Source organism: Haliotis rufescens, unplaced genomic scaffold (genome assembly GCF_023055435.1).
Source record: "Haliotis rufescens isolate VD_foot unplaced genomic scaffold, xgHalRufe1.0.p SCAF_8, whole genome shotgun sequence".
Classification (NCBI taxonomy): Eukaryota; Metazoa; Mollusca; class Gastropoda; order Lepetellida; family Haliotidae; genus Haliotis; species Haliotis rufescens.
The window spans coordinates 17,656,431-17,681,049 of record NW_025964372.1 but is presented as its reverse complement, the minus strand read 5'-3'; the positions used below and the strand labels follow the sequence as shown (position 1 = coordinate 17,681,049).

Genomic DNA, 24,619 nt, shown 5'->3' with positions numbered 1-24,619 from the left:
TATGTCTTGTTAAACAAAACAAATTTCTCTTCTTTATTTCTAGATAAAATATAAAGTGTTCATGATTACATTCTCTGTTTTATGTTTGTGCTGCCATGATAACCAGAACACCACAGAACATATTCTAGTCCTCTTTTTTCAAGTCATGCATGTTTATTAGGTCCACAGAGAAGTCGTGACTGTTGTGCCTGTCGAACATCCGATGTTCTCGGTTGGACTTGTTGGGAAGGGATCCTGTACTTCCACATTTCATTCGTATAAATGTGTGTATAAAAATATCGTTTCATTCGGGTCCAGTTATTTCAAAGAATTCCACAAAGTTCAGGACTAACAATTCGTCTCCAGAATCTCTCGGCCAATTCCGGGGATATTTGCTGTGCTAGTATTGTCTTCTCAAACACAAAGCTACACACGTTAAGCTCTCCCTTGGGGTGTCTATTATAAAGCGAAGCAGGTATGTTCAAATGATGGGCGTTGAAATGCTTGCCGAGTATTCCCGTGATGAAAGCATCTTCAATGTTAACGTATGGGAAATACACAGACACATTGAGGATATTCAAAGCCAGAGCGTTTGGCATCACGTACATGTTACCCTTTACGTGAGGCGGGTACCATTTAGCTGGATAAGCTTCTTGAGACACTTTGGCTTTTGGGATCTTTCTATCAACCGATTCAGAGAAGGCTAGCGGTCCGTATATCGTGTTCTGCATTTCAATGGAAACTAGAAGGTTCGTTATTCTGGGAATATCAGGGAACGAGTCCTCATCAATCTTCATCACGAACTGTGCACCCGGACAAAACATCTTCATCCATTTGTACCCAGTCAGTACCTTCAACGTCAAATTGTAGTACGATTCTGTGAAGTTCGCCATTACAATGTCGCCGTGCACTTCCGCTTCTGCGCGAACTTTCTCATTTAATTTCTCATTCGCATGAGTACCAAGAAGAAACACCAATTTTGTTTCGCCGAATAACTTTCTCTTAGGCCATGGTTTATCACGGGCGACGCTCCCCCAAGTGTTTCTTACGCTATTTCGTTCCCTTATGTGATCATGCACAGAAAGAACCATTATCAACAACAGAGGACTACTTTTATCAGGACAGACGTTGCTTTTTATGGAGAAAGGGTAGTTAAGCGGCGTAATGATAGTACGCCTCGGTGTAAACACTTCCGGTGACGAAAGTAGTTCCTGGTGACCGTAAAACACATACAAGGGGTTGACGGCGTCCCTCGGACATGGGGGTACAGACGGAACAGGACAGGCATCGCTGCAGTTAGGGGTGTCGTGGTACTCGACCAAGGGGCTGGAAGATGTTCGTGGGTAGGGCGCGGTCGTTCTGATCTCACGGAGTTTTCTTCTAGAGACGGGGATGACGTCAAAGATGAAGAAGATGGTGATGAGGACGCAGAGGTTGAGGGCGGTGATGGGGAGGAGATGGCGATTGCTGAACTTCCAACACATTGGTATCCGGAACGGCATCTCTAGGGAAAAAAACGTACCAGGATAAGTATTGATTATTAATGAGTTACAGTCGGCTATATCGTAGGCAGGGGCACGGATAACCCAGGAGGCTAAAAAGCCGCAATTCGCTGTCTTTAAACCATTATCATGACGTCACGCCATTGTCTCCACAGCTGTTCCTGAGCCCGAAATTCACTGGCCATCTCTGAACGAGCATTTTAACTGCCTCAATATAGATCATTATGCAAAATCATAGAGCAATTATCAATCATAACATGGCGAGATGATTCTACTTCTGGAATCAACCGAGTCTCGTAAGAATAATAATAATGATAAAAATCATTCTCAGCTCCCTGGGAATTTAAAACCCAAACTGCCCGTTTGGAGCTAGAAGGTTCACAACCATATTGTCATCTCATCCTACGGGTACCCATTTACTGCTGGGTGAACAGAGGCGCATTTCGAATAAAGTCACTTGACCTAGGAGACGCCACATGTGTTACATGTGCTTCAGTGTGGTGCAGGACCGAAGCCCTAGAAAATTTCAGGAGCCAAACTGCCGAACACTGTTTCCCATCCATGGACTCTCCGCGACCGGCGATGATTCACCTCACCTGAGGGGGCACGGGTGGCCCAGTCGTCTCTGGCGCCGCGATTCGCTGTGCAGAGTTGCGTCCCTTTGGCACGCCAGAAATCTATGATTGTGGGTTCGAATCCCGGTTCGAATCCCGGTTCGCCCCGATTATGTTTCTAGGTTTGTCAGCACCATACCCGTGCTCGTGGGTTTCACCGTAGTGGTAAACGTCAGAGACCTGCATCACTTCGGGCTTTCCTCCCACATTCAGCTGACACGCCGTGATATAGCTGCAATACTGTTAAAAGCGGCGTTAAACCCAACTCACTCACTCACTCACTCATGATTTCCAATCTCATTAAAATCAGACCTTAGTTCTCGCTACCGCAAAACAAAGATCTCAGGACATACCATTACGGATCACGTCAGACCGACCTTGCTCAAACTTTGACCGACCATTGGAATGACTGACAAGAAGTCGACATTAGCCAGTCAGAAGGCGGCTTTCTCGTGCTTTACGGCATTAATTTCAAATTGGCGACTACGCTTCGAAACATATTTTGACAAGTTCTCGATAAAAAATTGAAACCTGAACAAAAGAACATTCTGGAATGGCTAATTGATGGTCGAGATGGTATGGATTCAGTCGTTTAACCCGTAACTATCGTTCGGAATACCCCGTGTTAAAGTTTTCGAGGTTGCATGATTAGAAATTACATTCCGACTGTCACTTTCATGATCTGGTAAGCGACGATCTGATTGGTCGGATGAAAGGTCGTTCAGACGTGACCCCTAGTTGGATGTCCTCAGATTTTTGTTTAGCGGTAGCGAGAACTAAAATCTGATTTTAATGAGATTGCATGATTTCTCACTTACAGAGTTGTGCTTGTTAGGAATCCCAATTATGAAACTGTGTTTGGCAGGACTCTACACAAGTTCGTGGGATTCCCTAGAAGGGTGAGCATCTAATATTTGCATCATTTCCCCCTCAGTTAAGCAGCATATGAAATATTGTTCAAATCGGCATTAAACCCAACCCACTTACAGTAAACTACGTTTATAACGAACAGGCTTATAACGAACTGACTGATATAACGAACTTATTTTTAGTCCCAGACATTTGTTGTATATATGCTGTATATATGCTTATAACGAACTACGGTAACTGCGAACTAAAATTAGTGGTCCCTTTGAGTTCGTTATAACCGTAGTCTACTGTACCTGTCACAAACACAACTCTGAAGCCACAGCACTGACGGTTTATATTGATACAATTAATAGCAATCGTTGGAAAAGTTCTCTTTTCGAGGTTATAAAAAATAAGAAATGAACGATTATTCCCCTATGATATGTTTGGAGTGAAATTCATTAATTTAAAATAATACAGTTAGAATAACCTATTGTGATATAGGTACACATGTCGATCGTTTTGGATGACAGCGGGGTTTATTTTTAATTTATTCGTAATGTATGATAGTATCGGTGTCTGAATGCTGCCGCTATCTATATAATCCAAGTGATGCTATTAATGTTTGGAAATTGGTAGAGAAGATAGGAAAGCTTATTTGCCGTGACAGCTTTTCAGATTGTGAACAGATAGTAACTGTTACAGAAAGTACAAACACTGTGCATGGTTAAAAAGACTACTCCCTAAAACAGATCAGTGATATTCCATTTTTGTTGCTTATATAATATGACGAAAAAAAAGAGTACGGGATAGTCGAATCATCAAGGCATATCTTCTGATCTATATGGTATTGGCAAATAGTAATTATATGATCATATCTGTTGGGAAGTAGGCGATCAGATCTAATGGGTTCTAATGGTTGGTGTGATGAGATGGTGGCGCACAAGGTCGTTAAATAGGTCTAGATTTAAATTCGCAATGTCAGTTTGCAGGCAACGTCACTAATATCGGGTAAAATCACATCTGTTGGCCAGACATGTACGAATTCTTCGAGGTATGCCTGGTGTGAGTCGACCAATGTCAGCCAATGACGCCAATGGTAAGTTCAATGGGCAAAGGTCAGGACTGAGCACTGCCCATGGCATGACAAGGAAGATTTGCTGTTTGGAGGATTTGTTTCACAAGCCTGGCTCGATAAGCATGTCCATAAAACGCTAATTAGTACGCCTCCAAACTCGATTCCTTCTGTCATGCTCTGAAACGTTCTTGCCACATAGGGGCGGTCGGGTAGCCTAGTGGTTAAAGCGTTCGCTGGTCACGTCGAAGACCCGGGTTCGATTCCCGACATGGGTACAATGTGTGAAGCCCATTTCTGGTGACACCCCACCAAACAAATAACAGATATCCTTTCAAACATACTCCTGGAGAAGTGAATATACCCCTTATTTATTAATGAATGAGTGAGTGAGTGAGTTGGGTTTGACGCCGCTTTTAACAGTATTACAGTTATATCACGGCGTGTCAGCTTAATGTGGGAGTGATGCGAGTCTCAGACGTTTACTACTTCGGTGCTGACAAACCTAGAAACTTAATCGGGGCGAACCGGGATTCGAACTTACTATCAAAGGTTTCTAGCGTGCCAAAGGGACGCAACTCTGCACAGCGAATCGCGGCGCCTTAGACGACTGGGCCACCCGTGCCCCCTTATTTAATAATGCTTCATAAATATTTCATTAGGTAATCAATCTGTATTTCAACTTCTGTAGGGCGGTGGGGTAGCCTTGTGGTTAAAGCGTTCGATTCCCAACATGGGTACAATGTGGGGAACCAGTTTCTGGTGACCTCGTCGTGAAGTTGCTGGAATACTGCTAAAAGCTAAAACCAAATTCACCCGAGTTTTAAATTAACTGACAAGTGAAATAAGTGAACAAGTTTAATTTCATTAATGATAGTCACACAATTTCATTAATCAATTCATCACTAAATTGTGGTTTATAAGCTTAACGATTAGAATTCGTCTTCGTGTCATAATGGACAATGTTCACCTTAACTTACGGTTGATTGCGAACAGACGCGGTGGTCGTAACTTAGTCTTTGAAGGATACAAGTATCGTATCAAGAACAGGAGCACAATCAATATCCACTGGACTTGCTGTGAGTGTACAATAATGAAACGTTAACGTAGCCTATGTTAATATACATTGTCAAGGTCAAGGCTGGTTAGGATAAGACGTACTTTTCAAGCTCTCACCACATGATAAAAAGATATCGGTTAACCTTCCATACAACATCGAATTGAAGGAAAATAGCTAGCAAGTACAAACATCCTACAAATGACTTGATAGATTACTCTAGATAGCAAGTACAAACATCCTACAAATGACTTGATAGATTACTCACACGAAAATCGTGGATGAAGTTATTTATATGACCTTCTCGATGACAAATCTCGATGTCCAACACCCCTATTTCAATCTCAAAAACGGTAACGCACTAGCTCGTCTGAATCTCCCAATCGAAAATTGAAACATATCAAAGAACAAGATCACTATCCGACAGTGACGTGTTTTCATTAACGGACTCCGAAATAAACATGTCACCTAGGAAACCAAGCAAAATGTCTGGCAGTGATATCGTGTCCCAGTTAATCCAGGCCTTACAAACCCAAGAAGTGTTACAAAAAGTCGGTTGCAAATTCCTTGTTTACTAGCTATACAGGCGAACAGGGCAGTGAACTGAATTCACGGTTGGACAAGTTCTTTGAGCGCATGGCTGATTATGAGACTGAAGCTAGCATTGAATGTCTTTCCAAACAACTGGCCTAGAAATCAAATGGAATAGATAATTTATTCCAACATGGTCGCAGAAATAATATCAGGATCTTTGGAATTGCTGAACATGAAGGTGAAAATACGGATTCACTTCCACCAGACATCGCGAAAGAGATAGGTTCTGATGTAATACTCTATGATACTTAGCGCACACACAGGTGTGGTGAACCTGGCAAATACTCACCTGACAAACCAAAGACCAATCCAAGTCAAGTTCCTTTCATTCTAAAGAAGCGAGAATTTTTGTCACTGAGGTTAGCCCTCAAAAGTAAGAAGATCTATATTAACCATGACCTTACAAAAACACGATCAGCAGCTGTGCTCGAAAACTGGTTAAAGATCAGAAGATATTCAAGACATGGGTCGGGGATGGGGTCGTGGTTGTCATACTGAAAGACTCTAATAAAGTTATCAGACTTACTATTGAAGAGCAGTTGGAAGCATTGGTCGAGTGTACAAAAATCAAATCAACACTAAGACTTTCTCAACCGACTGTTTAATCAGCAAAATCCCAACATGGGAAGTCGGAACAGTGACATTTATTGTTGATGTGGAATTCCCACACCAATCAGTGCTGACTTATAGAACTGAGGCACTGATATGTTTATTTGGACCTCATCCATCAAGTGGTGGTGACCCTCGTCCAGTCAACAGATGTTCTTACCCTAGCGACCCGTGAAGATCCGGGGTAGAATAGGTCTTCAGCAACCCATGCTTGCCGTAAAAGGCGACTATGCTTGTCGTAAGAGACGACTTACGGGATCGGGTGGTCAGGCTCGCTGACTTTGTTGATACATGTCATTGTATCCTAATTCCGTGGATCGATGCTCATGATATCAATCACTGGATTGTCTGGTCCAGGCTTGATTGTTTACAGACCGCCGTCATATAGCTGGAATATTGCTGAGTGCGGCGTTAAACAACAAACAAACAATAAACTTTATATGCATATTCAAAGTGTGATATGTGTGCGTAACTGGAATTCACACACCAACAAGTGTTGATTTTGACATGATGATTCATATGCAGATTCCACACAAAAACAGTGACACGTTTCTTTATCTGGAATTCATAGACTAACTAGTGGTGACTTTTAATGTTTACATATTTCATCTGAAACAGTGACATGCCTATGTTAACCAACAGGTGGTGACCCCAATATAATTAATGTACAGTACTTATTGCATTCAGGCCAGTGACATGTTTATCTGGATTCATATACCAACAAGTGATGAGTAAGTGAGTGAATATGGTTTTACGTCGCTTTTAGCAATATTCCAGCAATATCACGGCGGGGGACACCAGAAATGGGCTTCACACATTGTACCCATGTCGGGAATCGAACCCGGGTCTTCGGCGTGACGAGCGAATCAACAAGTGATGACCTGAATATAATTCATAATAATTTCATACCTTAAAGTTTACACTGTTTCTTTCATGCTGATGGGCTGAATGGGTTGTCACGTGATCTGATATTTGGAGTTTAGCTCGTTCACACAGTTCAACCAGTGAAATGGTTCACACTTCAATGAACCCATCCAAACTGACGTTCAATTCTTAACACAGATTCCACTTAAAGCAGTGACACGTTTGTTTATCTGGAATTCACTAGTGGTTACTTAAATATGATCCATTTACAAATCTCATTTATAACAGTGACAAGCTTAGTTTATTTGGAACTTATCAACCCATAGGAGGTGATTACAATACACGTGACGTTCATATTGTATTCAAAGCAGTGACATGTTTGTTTATCTGGAATTCACAGACCAACTAGTGGTGACTTCAAATATGATCTATTTACAGATTTCATTTGAAACTGTGACAAGCTTAGTTTATTTGGACGTATTTACCAACGGGTGGTGACCTCAATATAATTCATGTACATATCTAATTCAAAGCAGTGACATGTTTGTTTATCTGGAATTCATAGACCAACACGTGGCGACCTCATATATGATCCATTTACAGATGTCATTGAAACAGTCAGATGTTTATTTTACCAATAGGCAGTGACATGTTTGTTTATCTGGAATTCATAGACCAACACGTGGCGACCTCATATATGATCCATTTACAGATTTCATTGAAACAGTCAGATGTTTAGTTTACCAATAGGTAGTGACATGTTTTGTTTTATCTGGAATTTATAGACCATCAAGTGGTGACTCTAATATGATTCATACACAGACTCCACTTAAGGTGACATGTTTGTTTATCTGGAATTTATAGACCATCAAGTGGTGACTCTAATATGATGAGTGAGTGAATGAGTTGGGTTTAACGCCGCTTTTAACAGTATTACAGTTATATCACGGCGTGTCAGCTTAATGTGGGAGGAAAGCCCGAAGTGATCACTTCGGTGAAACCCACGAGCACGGGTATGGTGCTGACAAACCTAGAAACATAATCGGGGCGAACCGGGATTCGAACCAACAATCATAGGTTTCTGGCGTGCCCAAGGGACGCAACTCTGCACAGCTAATTGCGGCGCCCAAGACGACCGGGTCACCCGTGCCCCCTCACACAAGAGAGATATGGTCTAACACCGTATGACTTATGTCCAATATGTCGTCTAAGGTGTCCCTAGAAACACATCAAAATGAGGAATTGGTTGAATATTTTTAGATATATTGTTCACTATTACATAAAGACTTTTTGCTTATTAATAAACTCACCACAATTCATCTGGATAGCAGCTGGTATCCATAACCTGAGTATTTGCAAATGTGACCCACAATGAGGTCTTACAGGGCAGTGGCACGATCAGTGCACATGCTTTCCGCGTGAATGATTCAGTTATGTAATCTCCATGGGGTATTACTGATTGGCTGATCATTCACTTATTCGCCCACCCATTCATTCACTCCTTCATTTCGTATTATTTATGAGTTATTTAATCAATGATCAAAGCTTGCGTAACTTGCCCTTCCTCCGTTGTGTATTTTTCCTTTGATTAGACTTCATAGAGTTCCTTCATTTCGATGTCTTTTCTTCCAAGTTGCATGTTGCCAACAGTGTTGTTCTATCTTTATTACGCTGCAATAGGCAGATCTTCCGTTTCTTGTTATCAGTTTGGTTACATGGGGGTCGGTTTATCAATCATATACAGTTCCGGAAGTATATACTCAATAATTTTCCATTGTAAGCCAGCCCACAGGAAGCCTGTTGTAAAATAATGTCCGATAATGTTTGACGATGCCGGTTAATTTAGTACAATATAGGCGAGCTGTGGGTGTGTTCCTAGGATATATATATATTCATATTCATAATATTAAACACAAGCTTGATTAAATATCTCAAAATTGTATATTACTGTACTGTACATGCAAATTTCACTAATAACACCAATTATTCTATGCTGTGGGGATGTGCAACCAAACCCAAGGCCTGGTGAGATAAATTGCCAAAAATATATCATTTAAATGTTTGTAGTTTGAAAGACAAAACTGATATAATCGATATTGAATTTCATGATTATGGTAATTTGTATCACAGAATCATTTCTTCAATACAGATTTTTAATCCAGATTCTGTTAAGTTATCCGCTGCCGCCTCAGACTCGGATGTAGTGACCTAAACGGACATAAATTCGACAGATTCATAACTGACAGCCCAGGTTGTTCCTCTGGTCACCACTATGAAGACCCGCTACACTACTTCTTTGTTTGTTGCAATTATGATCAAATTAGAAGCAACTTATTATATTATATGAAGGATATGTACAGTACTATACGGACGTAAAGGCCTATCATCTGAAACAAATCAAGACATTTTCCTATCTGTCCATACTTTCATCACAAATTCTGGTAGTTTTAAACTTAAATAATACACAAAAATCTCAATATAATAAATATGTATCTTATGTACATTATGTAGTACTTTATACTACAAAAAAAAACATTACTCTGACTATCAAACTCGGACTCTGCTTATCATGCTCGATAACTGACCACCAAGGTATTTTGTGTAAATATTTTGTAAGCGCCTTGACCATCTTTATTTCCCAATTTCTATGTAGAGAGAGGTATTCAAATAAGCGCTGTCTTGTTGCCGATCCCAATTTTCAGTTGAAATAAAAATAGGTTTAAACCATATACATTGTCAATGCAAGAGAAAAACCAGCCTACATTTTCTGCCGAAACAGTTTGCACTTGGCCTGAAGGGCACATTAGCAATAGAAATTATATGAATGGGCCACTGAAAATCAGTTGTGACAACAGGTGGTCGCGAAAAGGGTAAGCATGTCCTGCCCTATCGGAAGTAGCCGACATACACACAATTTGCAATAAAATAGTAAGCTCTTGTTTGAAATATCGCTTTGGGGCTTTTTCATGTTGCCTTGACACGCCACCCATGCTTGTAACAACAATGACATGGTTATTACCGTACGGTATACTAAGCTCCTGTTACATAGGCATTGTGGTATCTCAGGGGATTATCTCGGTCTCGTGAATTATATATGAGAACAATACCTGCCGGCAAAGTGAAAGCACTCCAATAATAAGGCTTACAGTCCTGCCTTCCCTTGACCTGACTTCATATTACTCGGGGCCAAGAATCCACCAATCGTACATAACACCGGGTCACATGTTATGTGAAGCAGCTCCCAATGTGTGGATTAACCGAAATAGAATGAGAGTATTGGTGACCAGTAGATGATATGCATACAGGCTATACCCGTTACGTGAGGCGACGTGTATTTTGAGAGTGATTGAACACTTCCATATCCTTAGGGCATTTAAACTTTTCCAAAGCTACAACTTCTCAATATGCCTACTAAACATCACGAATGGTCAAATATTTCAACATGGACTGTTCGGCTCGGAGTCAGGCTACTGTTTCTGAGTGGGGTATTCATGAGTTACTTAGAAGTTGAGGGATGACAAAGTAGACACAATTTATGGATAACAACTTCTTTAATATTGTGGAAAGCGACGTTTCGGTATAGATCCTTATACCGTTGTCAAGATAAGACTTCTATGTTCGTATTGGTATGTTTTGCAAGGAAGAAAATATATGGATCTCAATTGCTTTTATGAGGAGTATATGCTTACACCTTCATCGGGTGAATGAATGCCATGAGGCACAAAGCATATATATGTACATGTAAGGACAACAAAATTAATAAGATACGACATCAACATGGAGATGATGCAATAACATCCATGAACAAGTACAATAAGACCATCAGCAAAAATCTTATTAATTTTGTAGACTATATATAGAAGAAGAAAAATAGTTTATTATTGTGTCACATATTATATATTAATGATGTGCAACAATAAAGGACAAAATTAAAAACTTTGATGAAATATAAAACATCCGGCCAACAGGCCTATGCGACACACAGCACAATACAGTACATAATAAAATGAAAAAAATAAAGACGATACATACAAAGCCATAATGGCAGTACAATCTGTAATATGATACTAATATCATGGATATATAAGGCAAATATTACCTGCTAAGGCTACTCCTACGGCGCAAGTACATTTGCCTTACTAGGGCGGCTAGGGGTTGAATAAACTTCTTGCTTTGTAAAAGGAACACGGCCTGGTTAACATGAGATAGAGTAATAAACAATGGTTCTGATCTAATTATTTCCAGCCACAAGTCGTACCTTAAATCTGAGTAAAAACTACAACAGATCAAAAAGTGAACTTCATCCTCCACACAATCAATATTTCAAAACTTACATGTCCTATTTTGCAGTGGTGTCTTAGGGCTAGTAAATCTACCAAGTTCTATTTCTAAAGGCAAAGTGCCACAGCGTAATTTACTGAGAATACTGCGTTGGGATCTATTCAGTATTGTAGTTACATATATCTATATATATATAATGGACAATGGACAGACGGAGAGACAATGGCATCGCCCTTGACATGGGACTAATGAATGTGCTTACCGACACGACCCAGGAGGTAATCGACTGACTGAGGCTATATATGTCATAATATTAAGTAATGGATTTCTGTTCTGGACAATGACACAATTGCCCGCTGTAACGCATGGATTACAGCAAGCCAAATCGTCTAGATTACCTTAAGTAACTCAACACTGTACAGAAATATATAATCTGTGTCAGTTGCCGACCTCTGGAGAGAGACATGCCCTCGTGTTGAGGTACGAGGATACTGCCTACATTTACTATGAGTTTCTATGTATTGCAGTGTTCCTAAAATCTAGTTAAACTTTTTCGTAGACCATCTATGGTTACTGTCATCAGCATAATATATTACCAGATGTTTTATAAACACAGAGAGGGAAAGGGAGAGAGAGAAAGGGAGAGAGAGAAAGAAAGAGAAAGAGAGAAAGAAAGAGAGAGAGAGTAAGAGAGAGAGAAAGAAAGAGAGAGAAAGAAAGAAATACCCGTGCTCGTGGGTTTCACCAAAGTGTTAAACGTCTGAGACCTGCCTCACTTCGGGCTTTCCTCCCACATTAAGCTGACACGCCGCGATATAACTGGAATACTGTTAAAAGCGGTGTTAAACCCAACTCTCTTGCACTCTTTTTCAAGAGATCCGAGTCGAATGCCTTCGAAAAATCGATAAAAGCTACAAATGTCTGCCCGACATAGATGTAAATCTCTTGATGATAGTATTTAAAACAATTATGTTATCAGCGGTTTAATAAACCCAGATGGACACTCGAACGTATACAAACAGAGCAGCCAAAGACAAAATTGAAATAATGTCAATATACGAAAACAAAAATCATATCAATACAAAAACAGAAATTCTATGAATACCAAAACTCGCAAAAGATATTTGTACCCTGCTCACACACATAAGTCCCAAAGAGGGACAGGTCAGTTGCTAAGGCAGAAGGCGACCTCTTAAACACTTAAAGCAACAACAACAACAACATATTGCCATCGTTATAGCAAATGGCTTATGCACAACTTAATGCTCAGTTTGTTGCTTACTCCGAAGGTGGACTTGAATACAACGGTAATAAATTTAAGAACATAAGGATTTTCTAGCGACAATCATCACTTCTAACGATGTCATCACTTCATATCGGGACATCATCAACGACCCTGTACGATTAAAGTTTCTTAGATATCGGGGCTTCACCTATGGACATTTGCTGAGGTTAAATTGACATTGTTTGCGAAGGTTGGAGGTAGTGTGACGTGTGTGCAATAGAGTGTGAAATTGGTTTAATAACAGTGTAGGCGAAACAGGGACATGCCGCCACCTGCACAGTTCATAGCTAATACCTCATTATATCACCATATAACAATAGGTGAGGGCACAGTGAGCTGATGCTATATGTTCACCAGACTATAAGAACTTTACTCAGCTCTAGCGCGGACGCCTGTTTATGGCCAAAACAGAAACAAGACTCCAGTAAATCAGAAAAAATCGCATGGTCTTAAATTTGAAATATGCAGACAAGGCGACGGCCTTAAATTTAAGAACCATTCTCGGGAAAAAATAAGTTTCCTTAAATGTCCCACAATTTCAGGAACCATCAAGTGAGATCTACGGATATCATGACATTTTCCTGCACGAACACTATTTCATCCCAGTTGTTAATTATAGGAATTTCCACTACTACTGTCTGAAATGTACTCATCATACAGCAACAGTTGGTCACATAATCACACGTGTGTTCTCGAAACTACAAGATATTTACTCAGCACTAACACGGATGTCATGACTGTTTATGCCAAAGACGTACAAAGATATTCACAACAAGATATTTACTCAGCACTAACACGGACGCGATGAATGTTTTTACCAAAGACTAACATACATATTCAATGCTAGATATGTACTCAGCACTAACATGGACGACATGGATGTTTATACATATTCACTACTAGATATCTACTCAGCACTAACATGGACGACATGGATGTTTATACATATTCACTACTAGATATCTACTCAGCACTAACATGGACGACATGGATGCTTATACATATTCACTACTAGATATGTACTCAGCACTAACATGGACGACATGAATGTTTCTACACTACTTGACATAATCTCATCGATTCAGGGGTGCACTAACACACATACTTACTTGCGTTAACAGTCACCGCCACGGAAGGAAATGTTGTACTTGTCCTAATATCCGTATCGAGGCTACACGAAACACTCCAACCATCACTTAAATCTGCTCAAATGCCAAACGGTTTACGCTGATGTTGTAACCTCAGTTGAATACATGCAAAGTACACATTCCAACCACCCGACAAGGTAACAACTTTTAACACAGATCTCTTGGCATACACGAACACATGATCCTTCACTACAAGTATATGTAACTTACTTCCCCGTCACGAGCGCACAAGACCTTGATGCTGTAAAATGTCCGTACAGTCATGTAACGCTTAATAGGATCCGTCATCACCTGTCTCCATGGTTACAGTTTGATTTGTTGTCATGTGATTATTGTGTTCGCCAGTCGGGCGGTAGCCAATGAATTGCTAATGTGATTGCAGCGCGAATATTGAGAGCGAATATAAAGTTTTAATCAAGAAGGTCTGTTGAGCTGTGACTTCAGCGTGTTCTGCCTTGCTTAATGATTTAAAGGAGGAGTTGATTGGATTTAATGATTGGGACTAGCTTGTTCTGTTTTAACGTAAACATAGGTTTCACACATGTACATCATGCTTCGAAATTTAATCAGTAGGTATGATTGTAAATGTGATTAATTGTTTGTTTGTTTGTTGTTTAACGCCGCACTCTAGCAATATTCCAGCTATATGTCGGCGGTCTGTAAATAATCGAATCTGGACCAGACTATCCAATGATTGACATCATGAGCATCGATCCACGCAATTGGAATACGATGTCATGCATCAACTAAGTCAGTGAGCCTGACCACCCTACCCCGTTAGTCGCCTCTTACGACAAGCATATTCACCAGTGATATAATTTATGATAGTTTCGTTTATTTTGCATAGTACAATTCCTTCATATTCCCCATTTCAAAATTCTCTCGATATAACGAGATCGGATATACGAATAGTCGCACATCACAAATCTAGTTCTATAAATTTTACTGGTAATTTATTTTAGGGTTGAGGGTGAGGGGTCGTGAAAACATGTTACATGTATGGGGTGGGGGGTGGGAGGTGGGGATGGGGGGTCCGGCTAAATATGCCACAGTCATAGTTATCATCATTATCATTATTACGTGAGAAGAGAGTCTACGCCTGAATGCCGGAAGGACCTCAATGTCTCTATATACAACCTTAACTTTGAAGTGAAATAGAAAATCAACATGTACTTCCCACTTTAGGTTTCGGCGGGAAAGTATCTGGTCTGCGATATGATTCACAAAGCAATGCAAACATCGTGTCTTCTAAAGCTGGGACGTTGTAAATATCGTTATTTCGACATTTCACTGAGTCAGCATTCGTGGCATAACTTCATGTGTGTTTTGTGAAAATTGGCCAAAGTCCGCTTAGAATGTTTCAGTTAATGCGAAAGCACGAAAACACGCACTCTGTATTGAACTGTGTATGCAGCCAGGCGGTATGTTGTTTCGCGTTTACAAAGCTACGTCAGCGTATGTCGATAATAAGTCGCTAATGACATCACACATTTTACAATCAGCTGTTCACGCTCAAACTCATATATAGCCACACTCAGCAACATTCTTATATTCTTGATATTTATTTTCAATTGTACATAAACATGATTATGTTCAAATGAAAATATATATCAAGTTTGCCAATGAGATTCTCAATAAGGATAAAGGTCTGAGCCCTTTGTGGGGTATCCTCCCAAAACGTGTACAGCTTACAACAGCTAAATGGTCCAGTACAAAGCTCATCCCTCGCCTCTTACCTTCAAATCGGAGAGGTCTAATGATGTTCCAAAACTTCTAGATAAGCAATAACAAAAGTTAAAGTCAGTAGAAACTCTACCCGGCATGTTGAGCTGATACACTGAATGATTACTCACTGGGGATTAAGCGATTAATTAGGGTCGTTTATTCTGTTTCCTGGTTCTCAGTTAGCTACTGTTATCACGGAAGAATGATTATGTAAGGAGATTAACCAATACCATTGTGTTAGGCCTCTTTGTAGGGATTACAAGCAAAAATGAATAGGGGTTTTGTAAGTTACGTCCACCTGTGTTTTTCGAATGAATGAACTTTGTAAACTGGCGCTAATTCGAAGTTGTTACATGTTTGAATGGCGAAATATTTCATCGGTTCTTCCTCATTTTGCCGACAGGCAGAGGTGTGTAATTGTGTTAATCCATACATGCGCGTCACTAACTAGACGGCTATTAGTAAGAAAATCAGCGATTGTTCTCATTTCGCCATCAGATTAGAGGTGTCAAGCCGTTCACCGTTAGGGGTCAACTGTTGACCCCAAAGTTTTATATATCTTGGATTGGTTCATATTTGATTACCTTTTATGTCATTTCCAAGTTAAAAGAAGGTTCTCTCATTGTCGGCAGTGCAAGATTTGTCTGTTTGTTTGTTGTTTAACGCCGCGCTCAGCAAAATTCCAGCTATATGATGGCGGTCTGTAAATAATCGAATCTGGACCTGACAATTCAGTAATTGGCATCATGAGCATCGATCGACGCATTTGGGATACGATGACATGTATCAACCAAGTCATCGAGCCTGACCACCCGATCCCGTTAGTCGCCTCTTACGACAAGCATAGTCATCTTTTATGGCAAGCATGGGATGCTGAAGACCTATTCTACCCCGGATATTCACGGGTCTGGCAGGGAAAGAGAGTTAACAGACTGGAAACTGGACATTTGTAGTCAGTTAACTCACTTGCCTCGGGAAGATGTCGACAGGGCCAGCCGACCCTTCTTACGTAACTTTAGATAGAATTTTTCTGACAGGTGAATGACAAACCCGCTGTTGTCTTTAAGTGAATACTCTTACAATTTGTGTGTATGTAATTGATAAGTTGTGTTTTGGTTACCTGACTCTTTCACGAATATAAAGCATAAGATATATAACTATGAATTTGGTTTATTAAAAAATATTTTATGCGAAGTTTTTGTTTAAGTGATTTATGGAACAAACATTTTATATCTAGTTTATCTATTCAATTGAGACTAAAAGATATCCTCATGTAATGTCTATCTATATACATGTATTTAGAGCCGACACCAGCATGTCTTACCTGTCGTGTTTTCAAAGTATTCTAAAAGGATGATGGTACCGTCTACTGTTATGTTTGATGAACGTTAAAGTACAATTGTCAATGAATACATAAATTGCGATGAATATGCCTGTCACCATTGAAAGCTATAAGATAAATTGAAGCATACATAGTATGTCTTCTATAAACCGCCACTACGTAAAGTTACCAGAAAAGAAACCAGTGATTATATATAATCGAATCATGATAAATACTAGTATTGAGTGAGTGAGTATGGTTTTACGCCGCTTTTAACAATATTCCAGCAATATCACGGCGGGGGACACCAGAAATGGGCTTCACACATTGTACCCATGTCGGGATTCGAACCCAGGTCTTCGGCGTGACGAGCGAACCACGAGGCTACCCGACCGCCCAATACTAGTATTGCATTCTAGGGGTATTATGTATGAAAACAGAGACAGGCAGCCATTGTAATGTGCCCACCCGGCATGGGTTACAAGATTATAATACAATCATACGTATAACTTCACACGGATAATGAACCTCTCACAAATAATCTCTATAAGAGGTGAGAAGCGTCCCCCAAGAAAACAAAGACAAAGTGTGAAAAAGGGAGATATGTGTGTACCTACGGCGTTGAGCTACAAAACAACACCATTCCCAGGAATAACGAACATCTCACAAATAACCTCTACAAGAGGCGACTTGCGTGCACCAAGACTTGAAGGAAAGGCAAAGTGTGAAAAGGGTAGATATATCTTTCCCTACCGTGTTGAGCCACAAAACAACACCATTCCCAGGAATAACGAACATCTCACAAATAACCTCTACAAGAGGCGACTTGCGTGCACCAAGACTTGAAGGAAAGGCAAAGTGTGAAAAGGGTAGATATATCTTTCCCTACCGTGTTGAGCCACAAAACAACACCATTCCCCATTTGAGAGAGGAATATATATATATATATATATATAAAATACAAAAGTCCAAAGATGAGCTGTATAATTTACTCAACCGGTTTCTCGAATGTCATTTTCAAGCAGTCAGTTTCAATTTCAATTTCTTTATTAACTCAAACCACTCAAACCACTCAAGCCGGTGGTATATGAGCAACATAATAACATACATATGTACAAAAATACAATGTGATCAAATGGCAACAGCGGTTTACTTTACTAGCGGACAGATAATATTATTTTTACAAATTTAGATAGTTTTTTTAAGATTGTAAGTTCTCATATTTGACATTAAATGCTTAAAGGAAATAATGTTTGAACAGTTTAGATACCTGTTATCAATTAATGTTTTTCTTCGCTGGTCAAAATATTCACATCTAAAGAGGTAATGGAACTCGTCGACTATGGCTTTAAAATTGGAGTAAAGATTTCTGGTGATAAGAGAAGATATTTTTCAAATTTGAAATTAGTTTTGTAAATTCTATAGTTGCAAGCTTTGGTGCTTGTAGTTAAATCGATATTCCATTTTTGAATAAATTGATCTTTTAAAATGTTTTCAATTCTTGAGACCAACCAGCCGTGACTTACAGAATCCGGTTGATTAAAAACTACAGAAAGACCACACCTGTTTAATAACCTCTTAACGGACTCCATCCAGTTCTTTCTATTGTTATTAGTATTATTTATAGAATTTATGTTTTTCAATATTAGGGTTGAAATTTTATAACAGGTCGATTATTACTTATATGTTTGTGCCAAAACGAAATAATTTTCTTATATATATACGATTATACTTATTGCAAATCTCCCAAATTCACCATACAGCATATAATCGGGTGTTGAGTCTAAGATTGAAGGCAAGTTTAATGAATTTCAAATGTACTCTTTTCAATACTGAATGATTTTCGTATCCTCAAGTTTCACAACCACAGGTTACAATATGCAAGATTAGAACACCAAAGGCTTTGAGAAGACAATCAACAGGTACATTTAAATTCCGTGCTCTTTTTAATAAACAAAACATGGCCTTTGTAGCTCTATCAGCGAGGTTTTTAAATGCACATACAAAACGACGGTTTGTATGGAATAAAATTATACCAAGATAGACATAACTATTTACAATTTCTAAATCAACAGAGTCAAAATGAAGCCTCAAATTTTGTTTCACACTACATCCGAGACAGCGTGGGCTCACTAAGATGTCTGCGCAGGGAATATCCAACTGTTGATGGAACATGCGAAGAGGAAAAGTAGAGCCCTGGCTGAAGCCCTTCTTGCTCTGTCTAAAGCGTTGGACATGATGTCGCATTCGCACCTTAGGAACAGACTTGTTAGACACAGGGCTCATCCTCATCTTCTGAATACTGTATAAGATCCCTACACTGGTCCAAGTGCACGGTTTACGGCACCAGGAGGTCTCACATCCCTGATTCAGATTCAAGAGGCGGTAAGCAGGGAGATCGCCTTTCTCCTTTAATGTTTATTCTTTCAATAGATCCTTTATTTGGTCTCCTCGATGCTAGAGGAACTGGATACCGACTCGACTCAGGGTTTGAGGTCATATCAAATCAATGTGGTACGCTGATGATACGGGTCTTGCAAGCGATGGCATGGGAGGACGTCAAACCAACCTGGGTCTGGGCGGTGCATTTTGTCGCGATTATGAACAAAGGCTGAACGTGCTTAAGTCATATTGTTTCACTGTTACATCCAGGAGACGGGAAACAAATGTACACATGGAATATTTGAAGAAGGCGCAATACCATGGATCGACCGAGGTACATCAGCCAATCGAAAGCACCACCACGAAGAGGTGCCTTCATATAAAACCGTGGACGCAACGGCATTGTACCCTAATTAGTCAAGAGCCAAGGACTTTCATACCAAAAGACTCGGAGATGTTAAGTTAGTCTGAGTACCAGTACTAGTAAAACCTAATTCTTATCTTCATGGCGCTATATTCCCTTTCAGTTGAATAGCCTTCTCCCCTTTCAGTTCGGTGACTTAAGAGATTCATATAGTTACTCTCGCCGTTTACCCGCGCTAGGCTGAATTTCTTCACTTTGACATTCAGAGCACTGAGCAGAAATCACCTTGCGTTAGCACCACGTGGCAGCCATCGCAATGCTTTGTTAAAACCAACAGTCCGGTGAATTCAAAGCTATGGTCTGTTTCACTTTTGATTGGTGAGATTAACCCAAGGTGAGCGATATGATCCAGCCAAGCCTCGTAAGTGGAGGGGATTTGTCTGTCAACCTTTGTCGGTACTCTATGTGTTTTGCTAAATACACAAATGAAATGAGTACGACAATTCAGTCATATACTCTTCATAAACGGAAACGCAGTATGTATATTTTGGGCCATAAAAACAAAATCAGATGACCAAGAGGTGCAAAATGAAGTGGTTTAATGTGTTATAGTGTCAGTGACAAATTTCCCCCGGATCAAAATTATCACAACAAGGACATGCAAACCATTAGTCGGGAAACACGTACGATTCGGAAAAACGCACCCAGTGCATTAACAAAAGGGCCATGGAGCTGGACGCATTGCACGTGCAGCAGCACTATGAACGGTATCAAAGTGCAGGGTTTTTTGATTGCCTGGCATCTGCCTCAATCGAACAGTGACAGTTCAACAACATGCCAAGATTAACAGAAGTGAAAAGAAACAACGTCATAGGCCGCTTGCAGGCAGGGGAATCCCGATCAGCTGTAGCCAGGGTTTTCAATGTAGCGCCCAGCACCATCACAAGGCAATGGGATCGATTACAACAGCATGGGTCAACACGTGATCGGCAAAGGTCGGGACGACCAAGAGTAACCACCCCCGCCCAAGATCGCGACATCCGACTGCGCCACCTACGTGAAAGGACAACCACAGCCACATCAGCCGGACTGCGCAGAATCTCCGACCAGACCGTACGAAACCAGGTCTACGAGCCAGACGTCCTGTTCGACGCGTCATATTGAGTCGACAACATCGTCAACAACGACAGCATTGGTGTCTTCAACACAGGGTATGGCCTCACTTGCGATGGAGGGATGTCTGGTTCAGCGACGAATCAAGATTTCTCCTCCGTCGAGGGGACGGATCTACAGACGTCAGGGAGGACGTTACGCCGGAGACTGCGATATGATATCTCTCATCATGACAGGACAGGTTTGGTCCATATGCAGGGCAGTCTTACGGCTCAACGATACTTCAACGAAATTCTCCTACCAGTACCAGTAGTCAGTATACTGTGTCTGAGTGGAGTATTCATCTTATCCTGCGGCATCGTATCTCAGTGAGCTAGCACTATAAATCGGCATCAGTCCGGACTAGTACAAGCAGCCACACAAACACACATACGTACTTGCACGTCGCTATTGACCTTTTTCACACTTTCGCCATCTTGAATCGAAAACGAGGCTTGGAGAGCATAGCTTGAGTCGCATCAGCTGATAGGGAACAGACAGCATGTTGTGCATTTCACTGATGGACATTTCAAAAAAAAAAAAAATTGGTATCATCTGTATCTAATACAGAAAATGTTTCACATTTAATCCTGAGGTCCAACTAAAATATGCCTGTAATACACTGGAATTAGCATTTTGCTGTCAGGATCCCGGAAGTGAATCGAAAGGTGCATTTCGAGATACGTATTTCAGAAATAGATTGTTTTATCATAACCTCGTCGGCATATAGGTACAATGTGACAGTACATTCAATGACAGAAATTTTGTATTGTAAATGAACCGCATAACATGAAACACGTTAGTGTACTTTTTCAAATTTGCTCAGTCAATGCGTGTCTTGGCGAACTCCAGATCGTCGATCATGTTTATTTCACGTTTCATAGTGGTGTTTGCTGCACAACCCACAGTCGTTTTGCCATGAGTCCAGTTGACAAAAAACACTTTTTCTGCTATGATTTTCAGCTAAACATATTACGATGTAAATGAACTTAGTTCACAAAATAACTCGTGTGTCAAAATAAATATTCAGAAGGGGCGATAACTCTATTCAGTGTGTACCATGACAGATGATACTTTACTTGTTCTTTAAACATCACTTATTTAACCAATTATTACCGATTGAGATTGCACCGTGCACGACAAAAGTAATAATGTGTCAACTGTTTAAAATAAGTTAAAAGGAAACTTAAAATTGAAAAACATAAATAATGCATGAAATTGAAGAAATATGAGAATTGACACAAACACCAACTTCTTGAACACCCTGACCTAATCCTGTATGATGATAGGTAATTGTATATCAAAAGGAAGCTACCGATACATTTATCCTGAATAGTTTGAAAATGTCTTGATCAGATATGAGTACAGATAACATAACAAAAGATGAAAAGGAATCAACTTCAATTCGAAATCAAGCCAAGATAAAACATATGTATCGGTACAAATTATGTTGATGGAACAATCTGGATTTCTCATATTTAATAAAGAAAAACAAACCAAAATTTTCATGTCTTTATTTCTCACAATATAAGTTTTCAAAACTTAACATGGACCTGGTGTCTTTGTCAGTCAAAAAATGTACTTTTTTAGTGTCTGATAAATACTGGCCATTTTGTTTTGTGAGTGAATAAGGTTTTTCAGGACAGGAAGCACATTTGTTGATTGAATGCATGTGGCTTTTCACTTCCTTGTCCTTTGACAGGACGCACATTGTAACCAGTGTGTTCCTGTCAGCAGAAAGCTCCTCCAGACATCAATCACCGGATACTAGTACTTCATTGTGTTGACTCGCTGGACCCAAAGCCTGAAATGAATAATTCAATAATATTGTAATAATATTTCTACTTCCATAATTTGTTTTATAAACAATGCATATTCACCTTCTCTCAAAATATTGCTTATTTAGAAAACAACATTCTTCTGAAATAGAGACATTTAAGGAAAATCAATCACAGTGTGTAACATTACATGCTACTTTAGAACAATCTTGAAGGCATCAATTCATCTGATATGTCTTAAACTCAAACAGTACATTCTGTGTAAACAGTAAACACAACAGATGCATCAATTTAATGACAATGTACTACAGCTCTTTATATCAATGTCACACAGAAATTCACTCTTGTTTTAATGAAACACGTTTTGATATTTGTATTACCGGTATGTATTTAATCATAAAATACTTTGTTTATCCTGACCATGCTGAAAACATACTTTCGCTAGAGTGAAATAAATAATTGTTTTATTGAAATCAGGTGAAATATCACATTTTGTCACACCTACAATCAGTCGGCCTCATTGACACTATGGTTTTCTGAGTAAGGTCATGAAGATCACAAAGAAAATACAAGACTTGAATCTTTTTTGTCAAATGAAATGTTTATCTCTTCTTGTGGTTTACTAACGTTGATATCTTCACTCACTTATTGTATATTAACTTTGTCAGATCACAAGATGAGATAAATTCATGCTATCATCGTTATTTGACAAGGAAAACAAATTTCTTCCATGTATTTATAAAAAAAATTATTTCTCGTTTTGATTGAATTATAAAAATTATAAAAATTATCACACCACTTGACTTGACTGAAATAAACTAAAGTTCTAAAGATTGTTAACAATAGTTAACTATTACATCATAACAATATAATTATTGCAAAATGACACAGTAAGCACAACCATATTCTTACATATAAAATGATATGATTAATAATCAATAAAACATGTCAATTGCTTTCACAAAAGAAATTATTTTGTTCTAAAAGTTTCAAAACATGTTTGTGGACATAAAACCAGATGGGTTTCACAATGAAACAAAGGGAATAAATGAGTTATGATTGCAATACGCATGGAAATAAAAAATAATTCTGTTTATACTTTAAGTTTATAGTAATGTCAATGTCAAATTATGTATTTGAAATATTTGAATACAAACTGTTAAAGAGTTATCTGTTTCTGTAAATTATATAGAGAACACATGTAGATTGAACATTTACTGGCGATCAATTAGTTGGGGTTTTGTTCATTTCGTGACATGATTAATTTGGTAAAGTAAAGTAAATATCATTTTTGTAGAAATATTGTTTACAAAATTGCAGATCAAACTTTACTTTACTTCAAATATTTACACACCCTTTATGTAAAAATTCAGTTGAAATATTACACCTCATGCTATCTAATCTGTCAACATTGACAATCAAAATAACAACTGTTCACAATCACAACAGCACAAGTGGATCTAGAGGTCTAATATTTTATTGGAATGCATTTTACAACAAATACGCAACTGATGTAAAATTCTGATTTGTTACCATTGTAAATTCAACATATCAATTTAGTTAGTTTCTGACATATATCTAGATATGGTCAAAAGGTAAATATTTCGACTTTAAATACAATCCGCAAAGTTATTTAAACTAACAATAAACAGTTTGGCTTAATGGTGTGTACATTAAATTATTCTTTACACGATCTCAGTAGCATTTGTATTAAGTCTGTCCAGCTACCATAAACTGCACTGGGAGTTACCAGGTGGCCATGGATATTTTAAATTGAAATCACAACAGAACGGCCAGACTCAAATTTATATCGGTAAGGAGACCAGATAACAGTAGAATATATAGTTTGTCAATGAAAAGAATAAGAATAATGTTCAATACTTACGATAAATGTACCGGGATGGTTAAATTGTCACAGTTTGTGACGATTGCGTGTCTTGTTGACATCTCCATGTGTTTCATGTGCTATCCAGCCTTCACCTTCTGCTCTCCAAGCCTCGCTTTCAAACCGGAAGTAGCGAAGTGTGAAAAAGGTCAATA

At 39.2% G+C, this 24,619-nt stretch overlaps 1 protein-coding gene across 4 annotated transcripts; it reads right to left on the bottom strand.

The window, feature by feature from the left end:
- Window positions 1-20: 20 nt before the first annotated feature.
- On the bottom strand, window positions 21-24,619 carry LOC124142450 (beta-1,3-galactosyltransferase 5-like). Of its 4 annotated transcripts, none has more exons than XM_048389645.1 (2): window positions 24,465-24,619; window positions 21-1,483 (listed from the first exon to the last, which is right to left on the bottom strand). In XM_048389645.1, exon 2 carries the CDS (start codon window positions 1,479-1,481, stop codon window positions 303-305), a length of 1,179 nt encoding a protein of 392 aa, XP_048245602.1. In that variant the 5' UTR covers window positions 1,482-1,483; window positions 24,465-24,619; the 3' UTR covers window positions 21-302. The 4 variants fall into 4 exon arrangements, with proteins under 4 accessions (XP_048245602.1, XP_046366876.1, XP_046366875.1 ...); XM_046510920.2 differs by lacking the exon at window positions 24,465-24,619 and adding an exon at window positions 14,068-14,209; XM_046510919.2 differs by lacking the exon at window positions 24,465-24,619 and adding an exon at window positions 13,819-14,160.